The 21991-nt window shown below is 40.3% G+C and overlaps 1 protein-coding gene across 1 annotated transcript; it reads left to right on the top strand.

Moving 5' to 3' along the window:
- Positions 1–19933: 19933 nt before the first annotated feature.
- On the top strand, positions 19934–21322 carry LOC307250029 (nuclear factor 7, brain-like; the record flags this gene model as incomplete). Its single annotated transcript, XM_080026957.1, has 1 exon — positions 19934–21322. The coding sequence occupies one exon, from the start codon at positions 19934–19936 to the stop codon at positions 21320–21322; it is 1389 nt and encodes a 462-aa protein (XP_079883083.1).
- Between the last annotated feature and the right edge of the window lie 669 nt (positions 21323–21991).

The raw sequence follows: 21991 nt of genomic DNA on the forward strand, positions 1-21991 counted from the left end.
CAGAGTTATTAAGGCATCAGCAAACAATGATGATTCACTGGACCCCCTGCAGTTTGCATACAGGCCTATCCATCTATCCATCTATCTATCTATCTATCTATCTATCTATCTATCTATCTATCTATCTATCTATCTATCTATCTATCTATCTATCTATCTATCTATCTATCTATCTATCTATCTATCTATCTATCTATCTATCTATCTATCTATCTATCTATCTATCTATCTCAGTTTACATACAGGGCAAACAGGTCCACAGGCGAAGCCATCCCCTCACCCTCCACACTGCCCTCTCCCTATAGAACATTATTCTATTACATGAACAGTATCCTATTTCACTAGTTATCTTTTAATGCCATTTACACCCACAGTATTCTATTTTGTCTACACTTAGTTCATTTCATTTCATTTTGCATTCTCAATTTACTTATAAGATGCACCTTAACTCTACACTTTAATCTGCACTGTGTCCTTGCTCTACTGTTGGGTTTATTTGTGTCTCAGGTGTTGCTCTCTTCACGTTTTCTTCTTCTTCTATATCACATTGTTGAGAGGAGCCTGGGACTTAAGAATGTCATTGCCAATGACTGCTGCTGTAATTGTTAATGTGCATATGACATTATTAATGTTAGGTTACATGAATACAGTCAACACAATATAACATGTAGTTGACAGAATATATTAGGTTTGTATCTCTAAACATTTGATCTGTGAATGTGTTGTAATAAATGCAGAGCCCTGTTTTCATATAAGTTTCCTCCTATCAATAAGGATACAAAGATTCTGTGGTTGACCCTCATTCATCCAAGAATATGAAGAGTAAACCCAAAGTCAAGATTTGCCCACTTCGACATGTGGCGGGGAGACAGGGGATCGAACCTCCGACCCTTTACACCAGAGGTGAGCTCCCTACCCACTTCGCCACTGCCGCCACATTACTCTTCCCTCTTAAAGGTGCAGTGTGTAGTTTCAGAGGAGGGGGATTTGTTTACATTCACAAAGCCTGTAATAATATTAATAATATTAATTATTAATTCATTTTACTAGATCAAAGCGCTTTGATAACTTAATGGGCAGTAGAAAACAGGGCGACAGCATTGGATTAGCTCATAGCTCGGTTGGCTGTGGTTGTTGTCTGTATGTGAATGTCAAAGGGTCTGTTCTAAACAACCTTCTTGTGTCCGACTTATTTTTTTTAATATAGAATACATCCTTTATTTATACAGGTAAGTCCCATTGAGACCAGAGACTCTTTTTCAAGGGAGACTTGTTCCCATTCCCACGTTACCATTCACACACACATTCATACACCGATAGCAGCAGCAGCTACCACGCAGGGTGCAAGCTAACTATCAGGAGACATTTAGGGTTCAGTGTCTCTTTGCCCAGGGACACTTGGACATGTGTCGGGGAGACGGGGGAGCCAGCAGCCATACATAGGCTATGTTAGTGAATTGTTTATTACAACTTGTATGGGGTCAAATGAGAAACTCAACATGACGTCAAAATTAGTATGAGTAGGAAATTAGTATGAGTAGGACATTAGTATGAGTAAGCCGTTAGTATGAGTAGGATGAGTAGGACATTAGTATGAGTAAGCCGTTAGTATGAGTAGGACGTTAGTATGAGTAGGACGTTAGTATGGCTTTTAGTATGAGTAGGACGTTAGTAGGGCTTTTAGTATGAGTAGGATGTTAGTATGAGTACGACGTTAGTATGAGCCACAGACTCCACTATAAGATGTGTGTTCTTCCTCCAGCTGTGTTGATCTCAGCAGAGAGATGCTGCCATCTACAGGACAACCCGCAGACTGCAGGACAGAGCTCAGCATTTTAGATTTAGAAACTGCCTCGCCAAAGAAAAGTCCCCACCTGGATTTTACTAGGCAAATAGGCAAGAGCCCTCTATCGGTCAAAAACTGCAGTGATTAATATGTTTCAGTTGGCAAAAAGTTATGTAACCCTAACTGATGCAGTGAATAGCTTCTTATTTCTTAAACCACCATGTCAGAAGACATATGCTGTGGTTTGGGAAAAAGATGAAACTGTTTCAGAGGAGTGAAATTATTGGCCTGCATCAAACAAAGGAAACTACTGAGGAGAAGATGAAACTACTAAAATCCTGTTAAGAACTGTCCAACACATTTATACATAATTAGTTAGATATTACCAAATGTACATAATCCTATTTGTTACAATGAGATACAATGGCAAAAAGAAAAGCTCCAATGTCAGTAATCAACTGGCAAAGTTTCATGATATCTATAAGATAACATTATACCCCATTCACCTGCAGTGTCTCGACTTTGACCACTGGGTGGTAGTAATGCGCTCAGCGTCTACACTGACGGAAGTCTGTATGAAGGAGAAGAAGAATCTGGTTAGGAGCTGCGCATGCGCGGTCTTTTCTCACAACACTGGAAGATTCAGCAGACAACACAAGCCTCTTCGCCGTCTCGTCTTTATTTATCAGGTTGGTAATGTTTCTAAACCTCACCGTGATTGTTGTAGTTTGTTAACGAATGTTGAGAGATCGTTTTAGTTTAAGGTAATATAGTGGAATGAGCGGACTTTGTCTTACTTTCACTAAAGTGTAGCTGCAGAGAAACAAACATGGCGGCGCCTCCCGCGTAAACTGTTTACTGTTATGGCTCTTTCCCGCTACATTGTAACGTCTACTCGCCTCTAGTACAGGTACTGTTGTATAGGTCGTTTTCTACACAAGATAGGGGTCGTTATTATCTTTCAAACTCCCAGCAGGACATGTAGCCTACAGTATTAGCCTCAGCTTGCCTTACACACAGCAGAGTCTCAGAGCTACACCGCCCATATCTGAGGGGTATACTACGAAGCAAACTCAACAGAGCCCGGCTCTCTTTTTTTGATCTGGTTCAACATAACACATACCCTCGCTCAGAGCTAACCGGTATCACGAAGGCAGTTATCAACCTCTTATGTTGAACGAGGGTTTCAGCTTCAGGCTCTCTGCGCGTCCCCATGAGAGGGGGCGTTTGGCCGTCATTTGACTCTGCTTCCGCACAGACTGGACTGATCTTGTGCCGCTAACTTTACACAAACGGACTGATTGTGAGCAGCTGAGTAAAACAAAAGTGTGTTGCCAACTTCATTCAAGAGGAAGAGTTTGTCAGTCTGAATTATTACAGCAGAAAACAGAGAGCCGAAAAAAACTCTTACTGCAAATAGGCTAAGGAGAGTGGAATGCTGCCAGCATGGAAATTATTTATTTATCTTGCCGATCGTTCTCGCAGTGCGTAACGTGACATTATAAAACAATGAAACGTTGAACTCGGATTTAAACACTATACCATTTAGCCTAATAGGCTATATATAGGCTACTTTGCTATATTTATAGCACTACGCCTATAGTCCCATACTTAAGAATGTAATTTAAGTCTGACACTGTCCCCAAATGAATAGCCTATGGAAAATCATTTAATTTTGGGCCACATCATAATGAATACAATTTTGATTTAGACTATTAGCCTTTTATTTGAATCTTACAAATACCAATAGGCATACATTAAAAAACCTGTAGTCTGGAGGACAAATATGAACTGTGAGAAGCTTAACCTGCGAGTCTGCAACGATGTCCGAACTGTAACAGCTGTCACCTGTCACGTCCCAACTGTAATCGCTACTTATGAAAAGAAAGAAGCCTACAGTGAAATAATGTTGCAAACTGTGATTTTATAGAACGCTTTATTAAGAGCCAGTGTAGATCGCCAGGTAAAATCATTTGAGGTGAGAGCATAGAGTGGCGCTGCATACAGTAGGCTATAGGTGTGGGCTATTTTACATTTTCAATAACTGCATGCATGTGGCAAAAAGCCCCAGCGCGATGTTACAGTTCACTCTGCTGTAAGCCTAATGTCACGGCTTCGTTTCGTTCATTAACTTACTGATCAATAAATTTAGATGTAACAGTTTCCTCAGTGAGAATGTAGCGCTCAGACAATATTGTCAGGTCCGCGGGATTTCTAAATGTGTAGTTTCCTTGAAGGGCAGCGCTCTAAGAGCCGAATTTAAGCTCAAACTCTGGAACAAAAACTGCTCTGAGCAGGTTAGCCGTGCAGCCTCTGTTACCACGGTGATCTAGCCAGGTAGAAAGAGAGCCACCTTTCGTGATACTGAAAATTCTGGCTTTAGACCGCTTTAGACTCAACAGAGCTCGCTCAGCCCTTAATCTCGCTTCGTAGTATACCCCTCTGGAGTGAACTTTTACTAAAGGCTCCTGCTCTTTCATACGTAATCACTAAACCGTGTCGCCAAGGTTCTTATCTGTATGTTCTGGGTTTGTCTTTTATTTTTATCTTTTGTGCGTGAGTGGAAATCAAAGATGTCCATGTTCAGGTCCAAACTTTTCCCTTTACTTAACGTCTGTTTGCATCACTGTTCCTGCGGTGGACATGGGGATATTAAAACAGGCTCCAGTGTCAGTAAACCATAACCGACAGTGTGAGCTAAAGAATGAAAAATAACAAGCAGACATATGCTGGACTGAAACTTACTGTTTAAAAGTGTTTTGGTTAATCTATCTATCATATTAGTGTAGTCAAGGGTGAACTACTAAGCCCCATTTGTTTGATCAGTAAAGTATCTTCTGTGTTCATCATGTAGGCTAAAATGAAATGTAGGAACTGGCAAAAGATTTATGGGGTTATATCTTGTTTCTTGTTTTGAGTTGTGCTCCTTTAGAAGTATTTCTTGTTGTTTTCTCTTTCAGTTTCTGTTCAATTGCAGTATTTCAAGTCACTGTTTTTGGTCCCTCCCCCGACTAACCGTCTACTTGTGTTTTGAGGCGTGTTGCAGCTCATCTCAGACGAGCCTATTGTCTTCCTCCTTACCTTGTTAACATATCAAAACCAACTACTTAGTTAGAGCTCACTCAAAGCACAAATAAACAACTGCACTGTTACATATTCAACATTACATTCCACAACAAACAGAGGTGGCGCTACATGTATAAAACTGACTGTTACATATTCCCCCTGTTTATAATACGGCTGTCCTCAGCCGGACACAGCAGAAGAAGCAACCTAACTAAACTAAACATTTGGTAATACATCACTAGTCCATAGACAGATAGCCATTATATTCACAGGGCAAGAAATAATGCTCAGTGTACTGATATACAAGCAGACAGAAAACAAAAGGAGGCGACACCTAGTGGCGCTACATGTTATCAAACTGACTGTTACACCCTGTAACACTGCTGATCACTGAATGACGTTGATGGTTGATTTAAGAACGTTGTTCACTACCTAGCAGCACATGCTATCAAACAGAGCTAGCACACTAGTTGGTTTAGCTTACATTAGCTAATCATTGTCACCTTTTCTTTACAGGTCCGTGGTCTGACCAAACGTCTGTGAGCTCGACACACAAACACCGTCTCTGGTTACTATCTGCTGCCACCGAGGAAGAAGCATGAGTTCTCCACAAACGGTGACTATACACTTTATGTTACTATGGTGTTATTATGACGTTTCTTCTGTTTTTACCTGTTAAAGTGTTTTTTTTTTATGGGGGAGTTGTTCCTCAGCCTCCTGGGTCTAAGGACAAAGGGTGTCGTATTACTGTCTGTATGGATCGTAAGCACACTGACGCACATTACTGTCTGGCTGCGATATCGGGCTACATAAATAAAACTGATTATAAAACTATTTCTGCTGAAACTCAATCAATTTAGGACTACATACTAGGGCTGCTCGATTATGGCAAAACATTATTGATTTTAACAGGGATGTGGGGTTGGGAGAGGGGAGTTTGTGTCCAGCTACAGAGCATTTCAGTCAGCTACATTATACTCTACACTCCAAATGTGTACGTCTGCATGTCTTTGCACTACTGTGTGTTTATTTAGGTCACAGGTTGCTCTCTTCACTTGTGTGTTTCTCTTATACATTTTCTAAATGTTACATTGCATTGGTGGCCTGTAAAGATTATTATTATGGTGGGTATTCCCTTCACCAGATTAAAACACCCCTAAATTAATATCAGGACGTTTTCATGTATATATAGCCTGCCAAGTCTATTTGTTCCTGGTATAAACCTGTTCCACTATAAAGTATATGTGTTCATTGACCCTTACACTTTTACATGGCAAGAAAAGACCAAAAGCCGATTCACACAATTCCCAAAAGGTTTTACTTTTAAATCAAAAACCTTCACACCTTTTATTACCTTAAAGGCTCTGGTTTTAAAGCATGTGATCCTTTGACCTCTGCCTATCTCCAGATCTCCCCCTGTGTTGATCCCCTAATGATCCGTACAATTGTCACTTCTAATTTATCCTAGGTTAAGTCCAACATTCAGACCTTTTATCCTTAGATAAGTTTTTAGAAAAGGAGGAGGTTAGAGTATAGGTTTTAATTATTCTGGTGGATGAATACCTCACAATTACCCCTGGCTTCAAAAGACTACCGTTAAGTCCTCACTAAGTTCATACACCTGGATGAGCTAGGCCAATAGATAAATGCAATTCCCCCTTTATTCAAGGAGCGTGTTTTATGGGATGTGTATTCTTTTAAATCAGTAGTGTAGCCGTAGTGTAGGTTTGAATTGCTTACCTCAGGAGCGCCGCGATCTCTTTAAAGAAAAAACCCTACTCAGGTCCTTTTTCCCAATACTATTCTAAAAATTCAGGCCAAAGATTTATAACGTTTTTAAGAAATTTTATTCAATCAATATAAAAAGATTATACGTTCACAATATAAAAAGAAAAGATAAAATAAAATGAAAGGAAGGAAAATAAGTACCTAAACTCCCATTAAAGTGGTTTATATATGTAGAGAAGTATGAGTTCCCTTATGTGTTGTATGTTTTTTGTTCACATTGAATTTAGTTCATGAGATCTCCGATTTCCAAAGCTTGTCAAGAGATCAGGAGTATTCTCATCTTCAGGTTTTTCAAAGCTCCACTGTCTACACAACTTCAATAGTTCTGGGTGTTGGCCGATTCTTTTAATCTTGTCATATATGTTTGAATATCTTCAAATGATATGACAAGTTTGATTTTGCGACACAACAATCAGGAAAAGTTGGTTCAACAGTTTTTCAACCTCAACTCCATGCTATTCTACAACCTGGTTCATCAATTAGTTCCCATCAATAACCCAAATGGTCCCTTACCAAACTTCTCAGAATAGAAAAGGAAGAATTGGTTCCGAGCCTCTTCCCCTTCTTGAAAAGAAAAAATAACTCTTCTAAATGTTTCTAAGTATTTTGCACTCAAAAAGATTCAGAGTGTTTCTTTCTAGTTTTTCTTCTAAGTCTTTCGTCCATGCTGAAAGAACAAAAAAGTGGAACAGTCAAGACTCCCCAAAAACATCTACTTCTTGCTCAAAACCCTGGCCTTAAATAGTCTGAAGACAGAGAGAGTGGGTGTGTGTATGAGGCTCAAGGACCCACTGCCCCCCCTTGTCTCTCTCACCCCTGACCTGTCCCAGGACAAGCCCAGACATGCCTTTTCAGAGAGGCCTTGTGAATTCACAATTATGTATATATTTCAGGATAAAAACTTGAATACAACACCTTTAGTGATTCTACCTTAATATTAAAGGCCACTTGTTACCTTGCCTGTGTTATTAAAAATATCATACTTTTCCCTACGAAAACAAGAAATATACATTTCACATTCTCCTAGGAACAAGATATGTACAATGAAAAGTTGCAATATTCTTGCCTATCTCAACACCTGAGACTCAATCATGTCTTGCACATATGACAAATAATCAACTTTGAATGTTGAGAGTTTAATGCTAGAGAGAATTTTAGAAAGGTCAGATGCTTTTATGGGTGAAAGGAGGAAAAACTGTTCCAGGTTCCAGGTTGGGGGAAGATGGAGAAGGAGTTTGTTAGATTGCTGTGTGTGTGTTTTACATTTTGGAGTGGAAGAATGATAGGAAAGTGTTGCATTATTTTGGGATGAAGGAGTGCAAGATATGCGTCTTTGGTTTCAGGAGATTGTTCATGGTGGAATTAACAGAATACATGGATTTGAAGAGTCGCGGAGCAGAGGGAGTGAAAGTGACAATTTTTGTTTTTATGGGGTCCAACAGTTTTGCTTTCAGCTCTGTGTCTGCTGTTCTGTGATAATTCAGACTGACAAACTCTTCCTCTTGAGTGAGTGACGTAAGCAACACATTTCTTTCTTTATGCCAGCTGCTCACAGTCAGTCCGTTTGTGTAAAGTTAGCGGCACAGGATCAGTACTTTATGCAGAAGCCGAGTCAAGCCCCCTTTAATGGGGAATGCCCACAGAGACTGAAACCCTCGTTCAACATAAGAAGTTGATAACTGCCTTTGTGATACCAGTCAGCTCTGAGCGAGGGTTTAGATTATGTTGAACCAGATCAAGAAAAGAGAGCCAGGCTCTGTTGAGTTTGCTTTGTACTATACCCCTCAGATGTTTAGAGATGTTGAGGTGAGTGTGTGAAAGCTTTTAGATGTGCTGACTAAAACGTCTGTTGTTCTTTTGCAGTCAGGGGACTCATGTGGAGGCTAACAAGTCAGCTTATGCCTTCTGCAACGACTGCCCCCTTTTTGTTTTGCTGCACCGAACTGGAAGTGTTGAGGAAGTGAAACTATTGAGAAATGTTGAATCTACAAAGGGTTCAACAGGTTTGAGGTTAGAGAAAGCTGCAAAGCATCTGCATAGTGGGGAAGCAGGGAGTGGGATTAACAATTTAACTTGACACAGTTATAAAGTAACTGTTGAGTCTTTTAATATCATGATATCATTTCTAATGGAGAGAAGAATCAAAATGATTCTTGATACTTCTGTTATTGATAGATATCTATTTATGTCTATTGGCAATTGTCAAGACTTGTCAAGCTCCCTATTTTCTGGTGTCATCTTTTCATATTTCCCCGTTTCCTGTTTTATTTTGGTAAACATTGTCTTGTCCTGTCAGTGTCCCTTCTGTGTGATGACTGGCCCCACCCTAATGTGTGTGACCTGTGTCTCCAATGTATTTGAGTATTAAAGTCCTTGTCTTCTTTTCATTTGTTGTAAAATCCTAACGATTCCCATCCCTACTGCCGACCCTGACTGCACATCTCTGCCTCACTCATACTCTGTCTTTGTATTTCTGTCTGTCGCTACAGAAACAAAAAGGAACAAAGAAACCTAAACCTCACCGCTGTCAACAGTGTAAAAAAGAGTTCATATCGAGGTCGGCCTTAACGACTCATCAGAGAATCCACACTGGAGAGAAGCCGTACAGCTGTGACCAATGTGGGACAACCTTCACTACAAAAGGAAGCCTCAAACTCCACCAATGTATCCACACTGGAGAGAAGTCGTACAGCTGTGACCAATGTGGCAAAACCTTCGCTCGATCAGGACCCCTCAAAGGCCACCAACGTATTCACACCGGAGAGAAGCCGTTCAGCTGTGACCTTTGTGGGAAAACCTTCGCTCAATCAGGAAACCTCAAAGTCCACCAACGTATTCACACTGAAGAGAAGTCGTACAGCTGTGACCTTTGTGGGAAAACCTTCGCTCGATCAGGACACCTCAAAGGCCACCAACGTATTCACACCGGAGAGAAGCCGTTCAGCTGTGACCTTTGTGGGAAAACCTTTGCTCAATCAGGACACCTCAAACTCCACCAACGTATTCACACTGGAGAGAAGCTGTACAGCTGTGAGGACTGTGGCCAGAGATTCACCCGGCTAGATCATTACAATAAACACAGAAACATTCACACAAAGGAAAAAATCTACCCATGTCAGGAATGTGGGAAAGTCTTCAGTTCCTACGACTCATACCATTATCATGAGCGTATCCACACTGGAGTCAAAGAGTACCAATGTCAACACTGTGACAAACGGTTCTCCTCATCATCTAACCTCTCACAGCATGAGAGAATCCACACTGGACTCAAAGAGTACCAATGTCAACACTGTGACAAACGGTTCTCCTCATCATCCAACCTCTCACAGCATGAGAGAATCCACACTGGACTCAAAGAGTACCAATGTCAACACTGTGACAAACGGTTCTCCACAACGTCTCACCTCTCAGTGCATGAGAGAATCCACTCAGGACACAAACCGTACTGTTGTGACAAATGTATGAAAAGCTTCACCACAAACTCCAACCTGAAGAAACACAAGTGTGTTTAAACTATCAGTTATTATCAGAGTTATTAAGGCATCAGCAAACCATTATATACTGTTTCTGTTTGTTATACATCAAAACATGTAGGTAAGAGAAGCATTTTTTTCAGCATATGATGTGTGAATATATGATGTAATAAATGCAGAGCCCTGTTTTCATGTGAAATTCCACCTATCAATGTGGATTAAAAAGATTCTGTTTTAGACCCTCATTCATCAGTAAACCCATTTCCAAGAGTTAATCTGATCCCATCAGAATAATAATTTTACATTTTGTTGAGGTCTTTCTTGTCAAATGTTATGATAGTGATGTAGTTTTTGAAATGTTTTAACGACTGCATGCAGTTGTCTTTTTATAGTTTGAAACCATTTTCTTTCTTTGTTATTTTGAATCAATTTAAAGTTGTATTCAATAATGCATATGTTTATTCTAATGAACTGTTTTATTTAGAAAATGAATTATGTATTATTAGGAGTATGAACTATCTGAAAAACTGAAAGAGTCCTTTAATTGGCTTGGAGCTAAACTGCATTGCTAGCTTGAGGGTGTACTCTCACTAGTGCCAAGGCCCCGTGCCAAAGCTCATCAGCATACTAAAGAGATGACACGCGCACAAGCAAGCGCACAGGCGCCGTTCCTGACGTGAATTTATTAAGGATGCATAGTTGATATCAATCAGCTGAAGGAGTATGATAGGGAGTGAATAGTTAAACTGTATTAATGTAAGAAGGATGTTGAATAATTAGAAATTTTAATCATTTTGTTAGTTGAAATATTTAAAGAAAGACATGAAAATGTTTTAAAGGTGTGAAATAATCCTTTAATGGGCAGAATGAGTCACCCATCCTAAACCATATTCACTTTGAGCAACTTGTTTATGAATATAGTTTCTTTGTTTTCAGCTTGAAGTATTTTTGAATGTTTGAATTTAGCATTATATCATGTTATTTCCAGATTCTTATACTGCTTAAAGTTTTGAGCTGTTTTTGGCATTTTATTAAATACTGGACTGAATAAATCAAATACATTTCAGCTTTGTTTCTGTGGAACGGATACAACAGACACATCTGTATTTCACATGCATTTTATTATCAGAGTTATTAAGGCATCAGCAAACAATGATGACTCACTGGACCTATCTATCTATCTATCCATCTATCTATCTATCTATCTATCTATCTATCTATCTATCTATCTATCTATCTATCTATCTATCTATCTATCTATCTATCTATCTATCTATCTATCTATCTATCTATCTATCTATCTATCTATCTATTACATGAACATTATCCTATTTCACTAGTTATTTGTTATTGCTGGTTTCACCCACGGTATTCTATTTAGTCTACACTTAGTTCATTTCATTTTGCATTCTCAATTTACTTATAAGATGCAACTTAACTCTACACTTTAATCTGCACTGTGTCCTTGCTCTACTGTTGGGTTTATTTGTGTCTCAGGTGTTGCTCTCTTCACGTTTTCTTCTTCTTCTATATCACATTGTTGAGAGGAGCCTGGGACTTAAGAATGTCATTGCCGATGACTGCTGCTGTAATTGTTAATGTGCATATGACATTATTAATGTTAGGTTACATGAATGCAGTCAACACAATATAACATGTAGTTGACTGAATATATTAAAACTATAAAAGATATTGCTCATACAAAATAAGATCGTTTTTGTAGAAAATAAAGTGTTTTAATAATATAAAATGGTGCAGTACATAAAAACTTAATATACACAAATGTGGGCACACATTAGTGGGCATCACATTAGGAGTTTGAAAAATGCTGCTATTTTAGAATATATTAGCATTACATGAATACAGTCAGCAGCACCTATTATCCACATTATTTATTCCAAGGTATGAAAAATATTTCAAGTACTGTATGTGTCTTTGCATACTATTCTTTTGTCCGTCTGAATTTGTACAGTTGCATATAGAACTAATGACATGAACCAACAATCTCAACATCTACAGCACTTACATCAACTAAACATTCCATAATCATTCTCATTGTTCTGAAGGATTTGTTCATTCTTTTCTGTTTCCCTTTTTATGGTTTATTTCTTCTATTTAAGTGGTTTATTTCTATTCATATTTTTCATCCCTTTTTCTAATGTGTATTCTATATTTGATGTATTTTAATCTTGCCCCTGTAAAACACCTTGAATGGCCTTGTGTCTGAATGGTGCTATATAAATAAACTTGCCTTGCTTTGCCTAGCCTATGTTGGTCATTGTCTGATTTATGAGATGTTTTCATGTCATGTAAATAAGACCTGTAGGCCCTATACGTTACTTTTCAGTCATAGAATAAAAAATCCAAAATCTTTTCTCCAAAAACTTTGGACACTAATAGGTTGTTAAAAACATCTAGATTTTTGGTTTTTGAAGAGATGCATATTTACCCATAATTACTTAGATATTGCCACATTTGCATTTACCTATTTGTAACATTCTGGGGAAAATACAATAGCCAAAAGAAAAGCTCCAATGTCAGTAATCAACTGAACAAAGTTTCATGATATCTATAAGATAACATTATACCCCATTCACCTGCAGTGTCTCTGCTTTGACCACTGGGTGGTAGTAATGCGCTCAGCAACGTCTACACTGCCGGAAGTCTATATGAAGGAGAAGAATCTGGTTAGGATCTGCGCATGCGTGGTGTTTTCTCACAACACTGGAAGATTCAGCAGACAACGCAAGCCTCTTCGCCGTCTCATCTTTATTTATCAGGTTGGTAATGTTTCTAAACCTCACCGTGATTGTTGTAGTTTGTTAATGAATGTTGAGAGATCGTTTTAGTTTAAGATAATATAGTGAAATGAGCGGAGTTTGTCTTACTTTCACTAAAGTGTAGCTGCAGAGAAACAAACATGGCGCCGACTCCCGCGTTTACTGTTTACTGTTAAGGCTCTTTTCCCACTACATTGTACCGTCTCTCTACTCTACTCGCCTTTGGTATCAGGCACTTTTCTAGAAGATGTTTTCCATTACAATATAGTGAAGGTCTTGTTTCTTAATTTCAAGCTTTCAACAGGACACGTAGCCTACAGTATTTATCTTATCAGAGACTCAGCTTGCCTTACCGCACAGTCTCAGAGCTGTACCGCCCATTTCTAAAGTGCATTTGTTTTAATATACTACTTCCCCCCAGAAAACAACAATCAAGTTTATAAAATTATAATGGAGCAAATAGTTGGTCGCCTATTCATTGACACAAAGACTTCTCTGGTGGAATTACATGTCATTTTACTGCAGATTTTATGACAGACGCAGGCCATTTTCCCCAGTAGCTTTCCAGAATGTTTCAGTCCTCAGATTTAGTGAGAAGGCAAGGCAGTGCACGTTTATTTAAATCAGACACAAGGCCATTCAAAGTGCTTCACAGGCAGTGGCGGGCCGTGCCTTTTACACCTAGGCCTTCAGAGCCATCATCCCGAAAATCAAACCGCTTAATAAATAAATAAATAACTTCATGATGACGTCATGGCTATTGTCATTGGATTAACCACCCGATTGCAGCAGTTACAGTAACTTTTAACGAGTGTAATACAATGACATTACACTAATGACACTAAACATGTTGTCAACCATCAAGAGCATAGGCCAACTAATATTACACACTACACAGCTTGACAAGATGCTGCATCACGAAAAGACCCCACGTAGTCTAAATCATGACATGAGCAAATAATCAAGAACAAATTCAAAACATACACGTCACTAGCAACCAGGGGCGTTGTTAGGATCATGAGACATCGGGGGCTTAGCCCAGGGGCGAACATTGACTAAGGGGGGTCCGGGGGGGTTGTCCCCCCGGAGAAAATTTTGCACGTCAGTTAGTTAAATCCATCAATCTGGTGCAGTAGAATAGTTAAAATAAAAATGTCAGTCCTCAAATGCCTGCTGATTGGATGCAGACCAGGGCTGGACTGGGACAAAAAATCGGCCCTGGCATTTTTGGCCATGGCAGCCCACCGTTTATACGATATGCGGAGGAAGGGGTGTTGCACCAAATTCTGGGCCCCTATACAGAAAGTCCTGATGGGCTCTCTGAGAGGCGGTCTTACAATACAAACATGTAAAAGCTTTGTTTGTCTATAGTCCAAAACGTATGAGTGACTGGTCCTTCTCTGAGCCAGATAACAACACAATGTTTCTATTGATGAATGACCAGATTATTACGCGTACTTGAACACAACCCCTGGTCTAATGACTCTTAATAAACATGCACACACACAGTGTTTCTCACAGGAATTTGGGAGACTGTGTCGTGGACCCTGGACCTTCTAGGGGTGTCCGGGGGAATGCTCCCCCGGAAGATTTTTTTTTAAATGTTAAAGTAAAATTCATCAATCTGGTGCACTTTGAGGAGAAAACAAAGGCTAAATCAACTGTTTCCTATGTAAGCTATTTAGTACTATTTTCTGGAATGATTCAAAGACACAGAATGACCAAAAAGCAGAAAGAAGAAAGTTTAAAAAATCCAGTCAGCTTCGGGAATTTTTTCCCTTCGTTTGTATTTTTTAATGGCCCAATATAGGCCCCTGATCTTCATAGCCCCTAAATAAAAAATGTCGGGGCCTTCAAAGATCAGGGGCCTATATTGAGCCAGTAAAATTAATATAAATCAAAAAAATAATTTATTTTTTCTTGGGTGCAGCCCCCCTCTGCCTTGGGCCCCCCCAAGCCTGTCCGCAGTCCGACGGCCCTGAACGTAAAACTGACCATCGTCAGATGCTCATAATTACTGAGTACAAGTTGAATGCGTGATAATACAACTCAATGCAGCCTCTGAATGGGCGGCCCTCTGCTGTGTGTGTGATTGGGCCAGGCCTAGCCTAGAACCAATCATAATGAGTAATGGCCTGGTAACTTTCAGGTGAAGTTGACAGCCTGCACGCACATGTATATGTCCATGGCACTCCCGAGAGGGAAGGGACCTCGGCTGTGTGACTTGGCCGGGCCGGGCCGAGTCACACAGCCGAGGGTCCAATTTTTTTTTTTATTTTTTTTTTAACCTCACCGGCCCAAAAGGCTGCCGGCCCCTCGGGCATTTGCCCGGTATGCCAGATGGCCAGTCCAGCCCTGATGCAGACCATTGGGTGTGGGTGTGTACATATACAGGGTACAGGCTGTGCCAACTATTCTCCCCTTATTGTGATAAACCGTGTTTAAAAAAATATATATATTGGCAGCTTTATCGAACAGTTTGTCTTTAATAAACATCCAAGAGACAAAAAGTACATTGGAATAGAAAATGAAATGCTGCTTTTTTGTCTTTTACTTAATCAGTTGCTAAAAAAGAGAGCATCAGTCCTAGCTTATCTTGCCTTACCTGGCTTGGTTTGTTATAGCATCATCAGATACAGTATGGTATTTCACCGCAAATTAGCATACAACTTTCACAGCTTTCCTCACTTAGAGATGGTTGCTATCTATGCCAACGCAATGTGGATATGCTGCCCGTTCTATGGCCAGGGGAGAAACTGGAGCAATTAATCTAAATGTTCGAAAACATACATGACTGCTTTGGAAAAACGTTTGCTTTATAATCAGCGAATGTTATCGCGGGGCTATAATAAAAAAATAAAAATAAAAAAATAAAAAAAATAAAAAAAAATAAATAAAAAAAATGATCCGAAATTGATCCGGGGCTATTCATAAAACATCCGGGGCTAAAGCCCCGGACGCCCAGGGCTAACGACGCCCCTGCTAGCAACTACCGGTCAAGGCAAATGTCAAACACACACAGATCCCAGCTTAATCACAGACCCTGCGCCAGGATGAAAACTACCTGTCAGATCTTCTGTCTATCAATTTAGTTCCTATTTTTAGAGCGCTGGACAGCGCAGCAGCTAAGAAAAACAAACATTATTTGCATGTTTTAATACGTTTTAAACTGGAAAATTCGGCTGGGAAGCAGCGCACTACTAGCGGGTCATATAATGGAGAATGAATAGCAGAACGGCACTGGCAGCACGTCCTGTGGTCACCGCTCCTAGTAAACACTGGTTTGAAAACCCAGCGTAGCACCACACACGACAGCGATCGGTTGCAAGTAGGCTAGCAGGCATATCCAGCAATACAATTAGCAATGAGCCGACTATAGGCCTACCTTTCATAAGTTGCTGCCTGATTGGAAGTGTTGCACAGATCGTCTATCCAGCTGGGTCAGAGCGGCTAGCTGCGGTGTTGTTCGACCCTCCCTCACAATGTCCAGCTTTTCTTAAAAGGTCCTTTTCTCAATAAAAAACTTCCCCGGTAAGTTGTCCATTAAATCCACTCCTTCTCCTGTAATCCAATGTGTATTTCGACAAAGTCTCATCTAAAAGATCTAATCAAAAATAGAAGAGAATATATCTATCCATGGACAGTAATGTCGGCTAGTTAGCGGTAGTTCAAGTAGGCTACTTTCCCTCCCGATTGCGACAAGGCCAGCTAGAAGGCCTAGCCGTGTAAAAGGATACGCCCAACTCGGAAAAATCGAAATTTGATTGGTTAAAGAACATGTCAATCACAACATCGTCCCCATTAGGGTCAACAGAGAGGGGATTCTCTCGGAATTCTGAAGGCCTTGGCCAGATATTTTTTTACCCGGAGACAGCGCAGGGAAATAATCTGATTGGATAAGAGCTCTAATATATATTAGCACCCTGGAGGCAGCGCAGGCTCAGCCGAAGGAAAAACAATTAAATTCAATTGAACGTGAACAAACTCTTTAAAATAGATAGAATTGATTAAAATATTTTATATATTAAAATGTATAAATTATATATTGAATACAAAATATAATAATTTATTAATATTATATAATTTCGTTTTTCTGAAAGTCTTTAGGCCAGCAGAGAAGGCTTTGCTGGCCCTGACGGCCCGTCACTGTTCACAGGGGCATCTAATACATCAAGATTAAAATGCATCAAGTCTAGAATAGATACGAGGAAATGGAATAAAAGGGATTCAAAAAAATTATAGAAAAAAAATAAAAGAGAAGGTAATTCTCTCAACTCCGACGCATGGACAGCGTTCAATTAAAACCTCTTATTTTATTATCAAAAAGGCTTTGATGCAATAGAAGTCCGAACACACACAGCGGCAGCAGTGTTGCTTAAAGGAAAGCGCAGTTGCTCACTTTTGTCAGCGCCTTAACTGCGTGCTGCTGCTGCCCGCAGCAGCTGGCGATCTCGGGGCCCGTTTCAAGACCTAGTGTGGGGCCCCCCACTTATTATTATTATTTTTTTATTTTTTATTTTTATAAATAATGCTTGTGCATGCTCCCCGCAAAAAGATTGTGGAATCCAGTTGGTTCATAGACAGATCATGAGATAATGGGCCCCCGGGCACAGGCTCTTAAAACCCCCCCTCCCTCCATCCAGTCAGGTACACTGATTTTATGTGAGATTATTAGGATAGAATAGAATACATGTTTTGTATTACAACCATTAAATCTGTCCGTATTGCATATTCAAACCTTAATACCATTCAATGAAGAAAGATTTAGTCAACTATATTCTGCTTATATTTAGTCGACTAAGACTAGACTAAGACTAAAATATTTTAGATGACTAGAATATGACTAAGACTAAATGGTGTGATATTCATAAGACTAAGACTAAATCAGAATATGCTGCCAAAATTAACACTGCAATCAATAAACCTTTTAAACACTTAACCCACCTGAAACACGAGAAAATAATGCTGACACGGGAAACGTGGCTTGTCTTCTCAAATCCTCATTAGTTATGAGGAGCTCACTATCACTGTGCCTCCTACTGGCGGGATAATGCAATTGCATTGTAAAAATTTAAAACTATAAAAGATATTGCTCATACAAAATAAGATCGTTTTTGTTGAAAATAAAGTGTTTTAATAATATAAGGGTGGTAGGATGGCCTAGAGGTAAGGTGGCCGACCAGTAACAATGAGGTCGCTGTTTCGATCCCCGGCACCGGACAGGAGGGTGTTAGTTGTAAAACTAGCAGAGGCTGGTATTGTGTCTACGGTGCCCACCATCTCTACCATTGTGTCCTTGAGCAAGACACTTAACCCCAAAAACTGCTCCAGGGGCGCTGTACTGCGGCTGACCCTGTGCTCTGACCCCCTCCGAAGTGTGGTAACTTGAGAGGGGATATGCGAAAAGACAAATTTCAATGTGCCTCGTGTACAACTAACTTGACTTGACTTGACTTGACTTGACTTGACTTGACTTGACTTGACTTGACTTGACTTGACTTGACTTGACTTGACTTAACTTAACTTGTGCAGTATATAAAAACTTAATATACACAAATGTGGGCACACATTAGTGGGCATCACACTATATTAATCAGGAAATTAATGAAGGACGATAATGACGGCGCACATGACAGGCGAGTGTGTGTGTGTGTTTGTGCCATGGACCTATTATAAGAGGTGTGTAAACGAGCGTAGTCCATGTCAACTGTGTGTTTACAGGCGAACAAACGCGTATGTGTGTGTGCGCGCGCCTACAAGACCCGGCGGGTGCACGAGGACAATGACGTCACGGTTAACCGTGTACACGAAAAAAATTCCTTCGTGTACAAGGTTAGACATTTTTGTAAACCTTCACACCCCTGAGCTGGGGTAAAGTGAGACATATGACAACTTTTTTTTAAACAATCATATTTTCACTGCCCTTTGTCTTGAAAAAATTCTACTAATGCCCATTTCTAGGAAACATCCTGAATTAATGGGAAATGTGTGAATTTGAGTGATAAATCATTGTAGCTCGCTTTTTACAACATGTAAAAAGTGCCTCAGATTACCCCGTTCTCCCCTATGTATGTGTAGAAATGCTATGTTGAAAATTCCTTGCTCTTGCTATTCCTTTTTTACTTGTAGAACTGGTGAGTTAGGGTTAGCGCACAATTTGATGGCCCCGATTTTATTTTGCGGGGGGAACAATATTGTATTAAATCATTAACCTTGCATGCTGGTGAATAGCTTTCATATCCCAGTTTTGCAGTAATTTAAAGACGGTGACACAAACATTTTATATTTGCACAATATGTGAATATGCATATTAACTTTCTCTATAATTAGTACTTAACAAAGTAGGTCACGTTCAATTACACCAACAATAAATAATAAATACAAATAAGAACTTTACTTCAATTAACTAAACAACAACATTATTTCCCCTGCCAATCAACTCAGAGGGGCCAGCTCTTAACGTTTGGCCTTCTAGCTCTCTTTGTCTAAGAGAAGCACAGCTTACCATGCTGCCTGGCATCACAGGCCTCAACACTGATGCATAAGAGATCCTAAACAGTATCGCTATGCAGACTTCGCCAGCCTCCTCCTTCTTTTTTTGTAATAATCCGAATATCGATCTTTTCATGTTGATGCTCAGAGACGCACGTGTAGTGCTAGTAGGTGATGTCGCACATTTACCAGTGGACAGTCCACAGAACGTTAGGGTGCAGTAGAGCATTCTGTTTAATGTGTTACCTTACCAAAACTGCAATGATCATGCACTGGTACCAGTGCCACAAGATAAAAAATGTACTGGCACGCTCTCAAAAACGGTGGCAATCTAGAGCCCTTATGAACATAGACAATGTTTCTTGTATTTCAGGATAACTGTTTGTGGGTTCTGCATCCCGGTACCTGTGAAGCTTCACCTGTTGAGACGCCACACACCAAAGGTGAGTTTGGATAGAAATAATCATTCAATCTCAGAGAAGTGAATACAGGAGGAAGGGGAGCCATGCCTAACTCTTCTGTCTGTTTCAGCTGCTCTCTGAGACAAAATGGCTTCCAGATCTGATGATGATCTCTGCTGTCCGATCTGTAGAGACATCTTTAGAAATCCAGTTCTTCTGTCTTGCAGCCACAGCCTCTGTCTAGAATGTATTTTCGAATGGTGGAGAGGGAAGTCAGAACGTCAGTGTCCAGTTTGTAAGGCAGTGTCTTCAAAGAACCTACCGCCTTATAACTTAGCTTTGAAGAACCTATGTGAGGCCTTCTTACTGGAGAGAGATCAGAAAGCTTCAGAGGCTCTCTGCAGTCTGCACTCTGAGAAACTCAAACTCTTCTGTCTGGACCATCAGCAGCCAGTTTGTCTGATCTGTAGAGATTCAGAGAAACACAGCGGCCACAGATTCAGACCCATCGCAGAAGTTTCGCGAAAACACAAGAAGGAACTTGAGGAATCTCTGGAGCCCTTAAAGGAGAAGATAAAGATCTTTGAAGAAGTTGAAGTGGAGTCTGATAAAACAGCAAAACACATTGAGGTCCAGGCCCGACGCACAGAGACGCAGATTCAGGATCAGTTTAAGAAGCTTCACCAGTTTCTAGAAGAGGAAGAGGAGGCCAGGATGGCTGCACTGAGGGAGGAAGAGGAGCAGAAGAGTCAGATGATGAAGGAGAATATGGAGGCTCTGAGCAGAGAGATAGCAGCTCTTTCAGACACAGTCAGAACCACAGAGGAGCAGCTGAAAGCTGAACATGTCTCATTCCTGCTCAACTACAAGGCTGCAGTGGACAGAGTCCAGCAGCGCCCCCTGCCAGATGATCCACAGCTGTTCTCAGGAGCTCTGATAGACGAGGCCAAACACCTGGGCAACCTGACCTTCAACATCTGGAACAAGATGAAGGACATGGTCTCCTACACTCCTGTAATTCTGGACCAAAATTCTGCTCATAAAGAACTCATCTTTAGTGAAGATCTGACCAGTGCGAAACCGGGAGAGGAACAGCAGCTTCCTGATAATCCAGAGAGAATTCATAATGACTTGTGTGTCCTGGGCTCTGAGGGCTTTAACTCAGGGACTCACAGCTGGGATGTCCTGGTTGGAGACACTCTAGACTGGACCGTCGGTGTGTTAGCAGAGTCTGATCAGAGCATGACTTTCATACATCCTGGACTATGGGGAGTAAAGTCCGAAAATAACCAATACTCTACAGAGTCACCATCAGATTCATCTATTGATCTAGAAGTGATGGAGAAGATCCAGAAGATCAGGGTGATTCTGGACTGGGAGAGTGGGAAACTGTCGTTCTCTGATCCTGATACAAACACACACATACACTCCTTCGACCATACTTTCACTGAGAAGATGTTTCCATTCTTTTTCACTGGGGATCAAGTGAAGATATTACCACAGAAGGTCAGTGTGACAGTGGAACAGAGCCGTTAGGGATGAATATGATGACTACGTATTACATTTAATGTAGACTTTTTTCAAATGCATCTAACCTACTCTACTTTTGTATTGGGTTCTTTACTGGAGGTCGTTTTCCATCGACGATAGTAGCGCCTCCACATTTGACAGGCCATGGTTTTTCAACATGTAAAGTTAACTAACATGCTTATGTGCACAGCTGTCTCTTAGGAGAGTTACTGGTAGACTTTTCATTTTGCCACTTCTGGCCTGCGCTGGGTTTTCTTTTCAGGCACCAAGGTGATGAAAGGCTGCACCTCTTCAAGGTGGTGGGGTTGATGCCATTTTAGAAAGTAACCCTCTGTTCCAATCCACATACTCCTTTTTTCTATTCTACATACTACTTTTGACCATAAAAAAATGATAGCATGCAGTAGGCATACATTGGGACATACTTTTAATTTCATCATAACATTGAGCCTTGATCTTCCCTCGCTTTTATATCCATCTCATCCCCGATGTGACGTCACTTCCGGTGCAAGCTGGATTGTGGGTCAAAAGTGCCTAAATAGCATGCTGTTTACAACACTAATCTCGGCAGGATGTAGTAGACATCAGGGTATATTTAAGCATACTAAATCTGACCATAGCATCTGACATCCTCAATTTTTTTTCTACCAAACTAAATAGCAGAAACAATGGGGA

This window comes from Ammodytes marinus (assembly GCF_949987685.1).
Source record: "Ammodytes marinus genome assembly, chromosome: 4".
In the NCBI taxonomy this organism is placed as follows: Eukaryota; Metazoa; Chordata; class Actinopteri; order Uranoscopiformes; family Ammodytidae; genus Ammodytes; species Ammodytes marinus.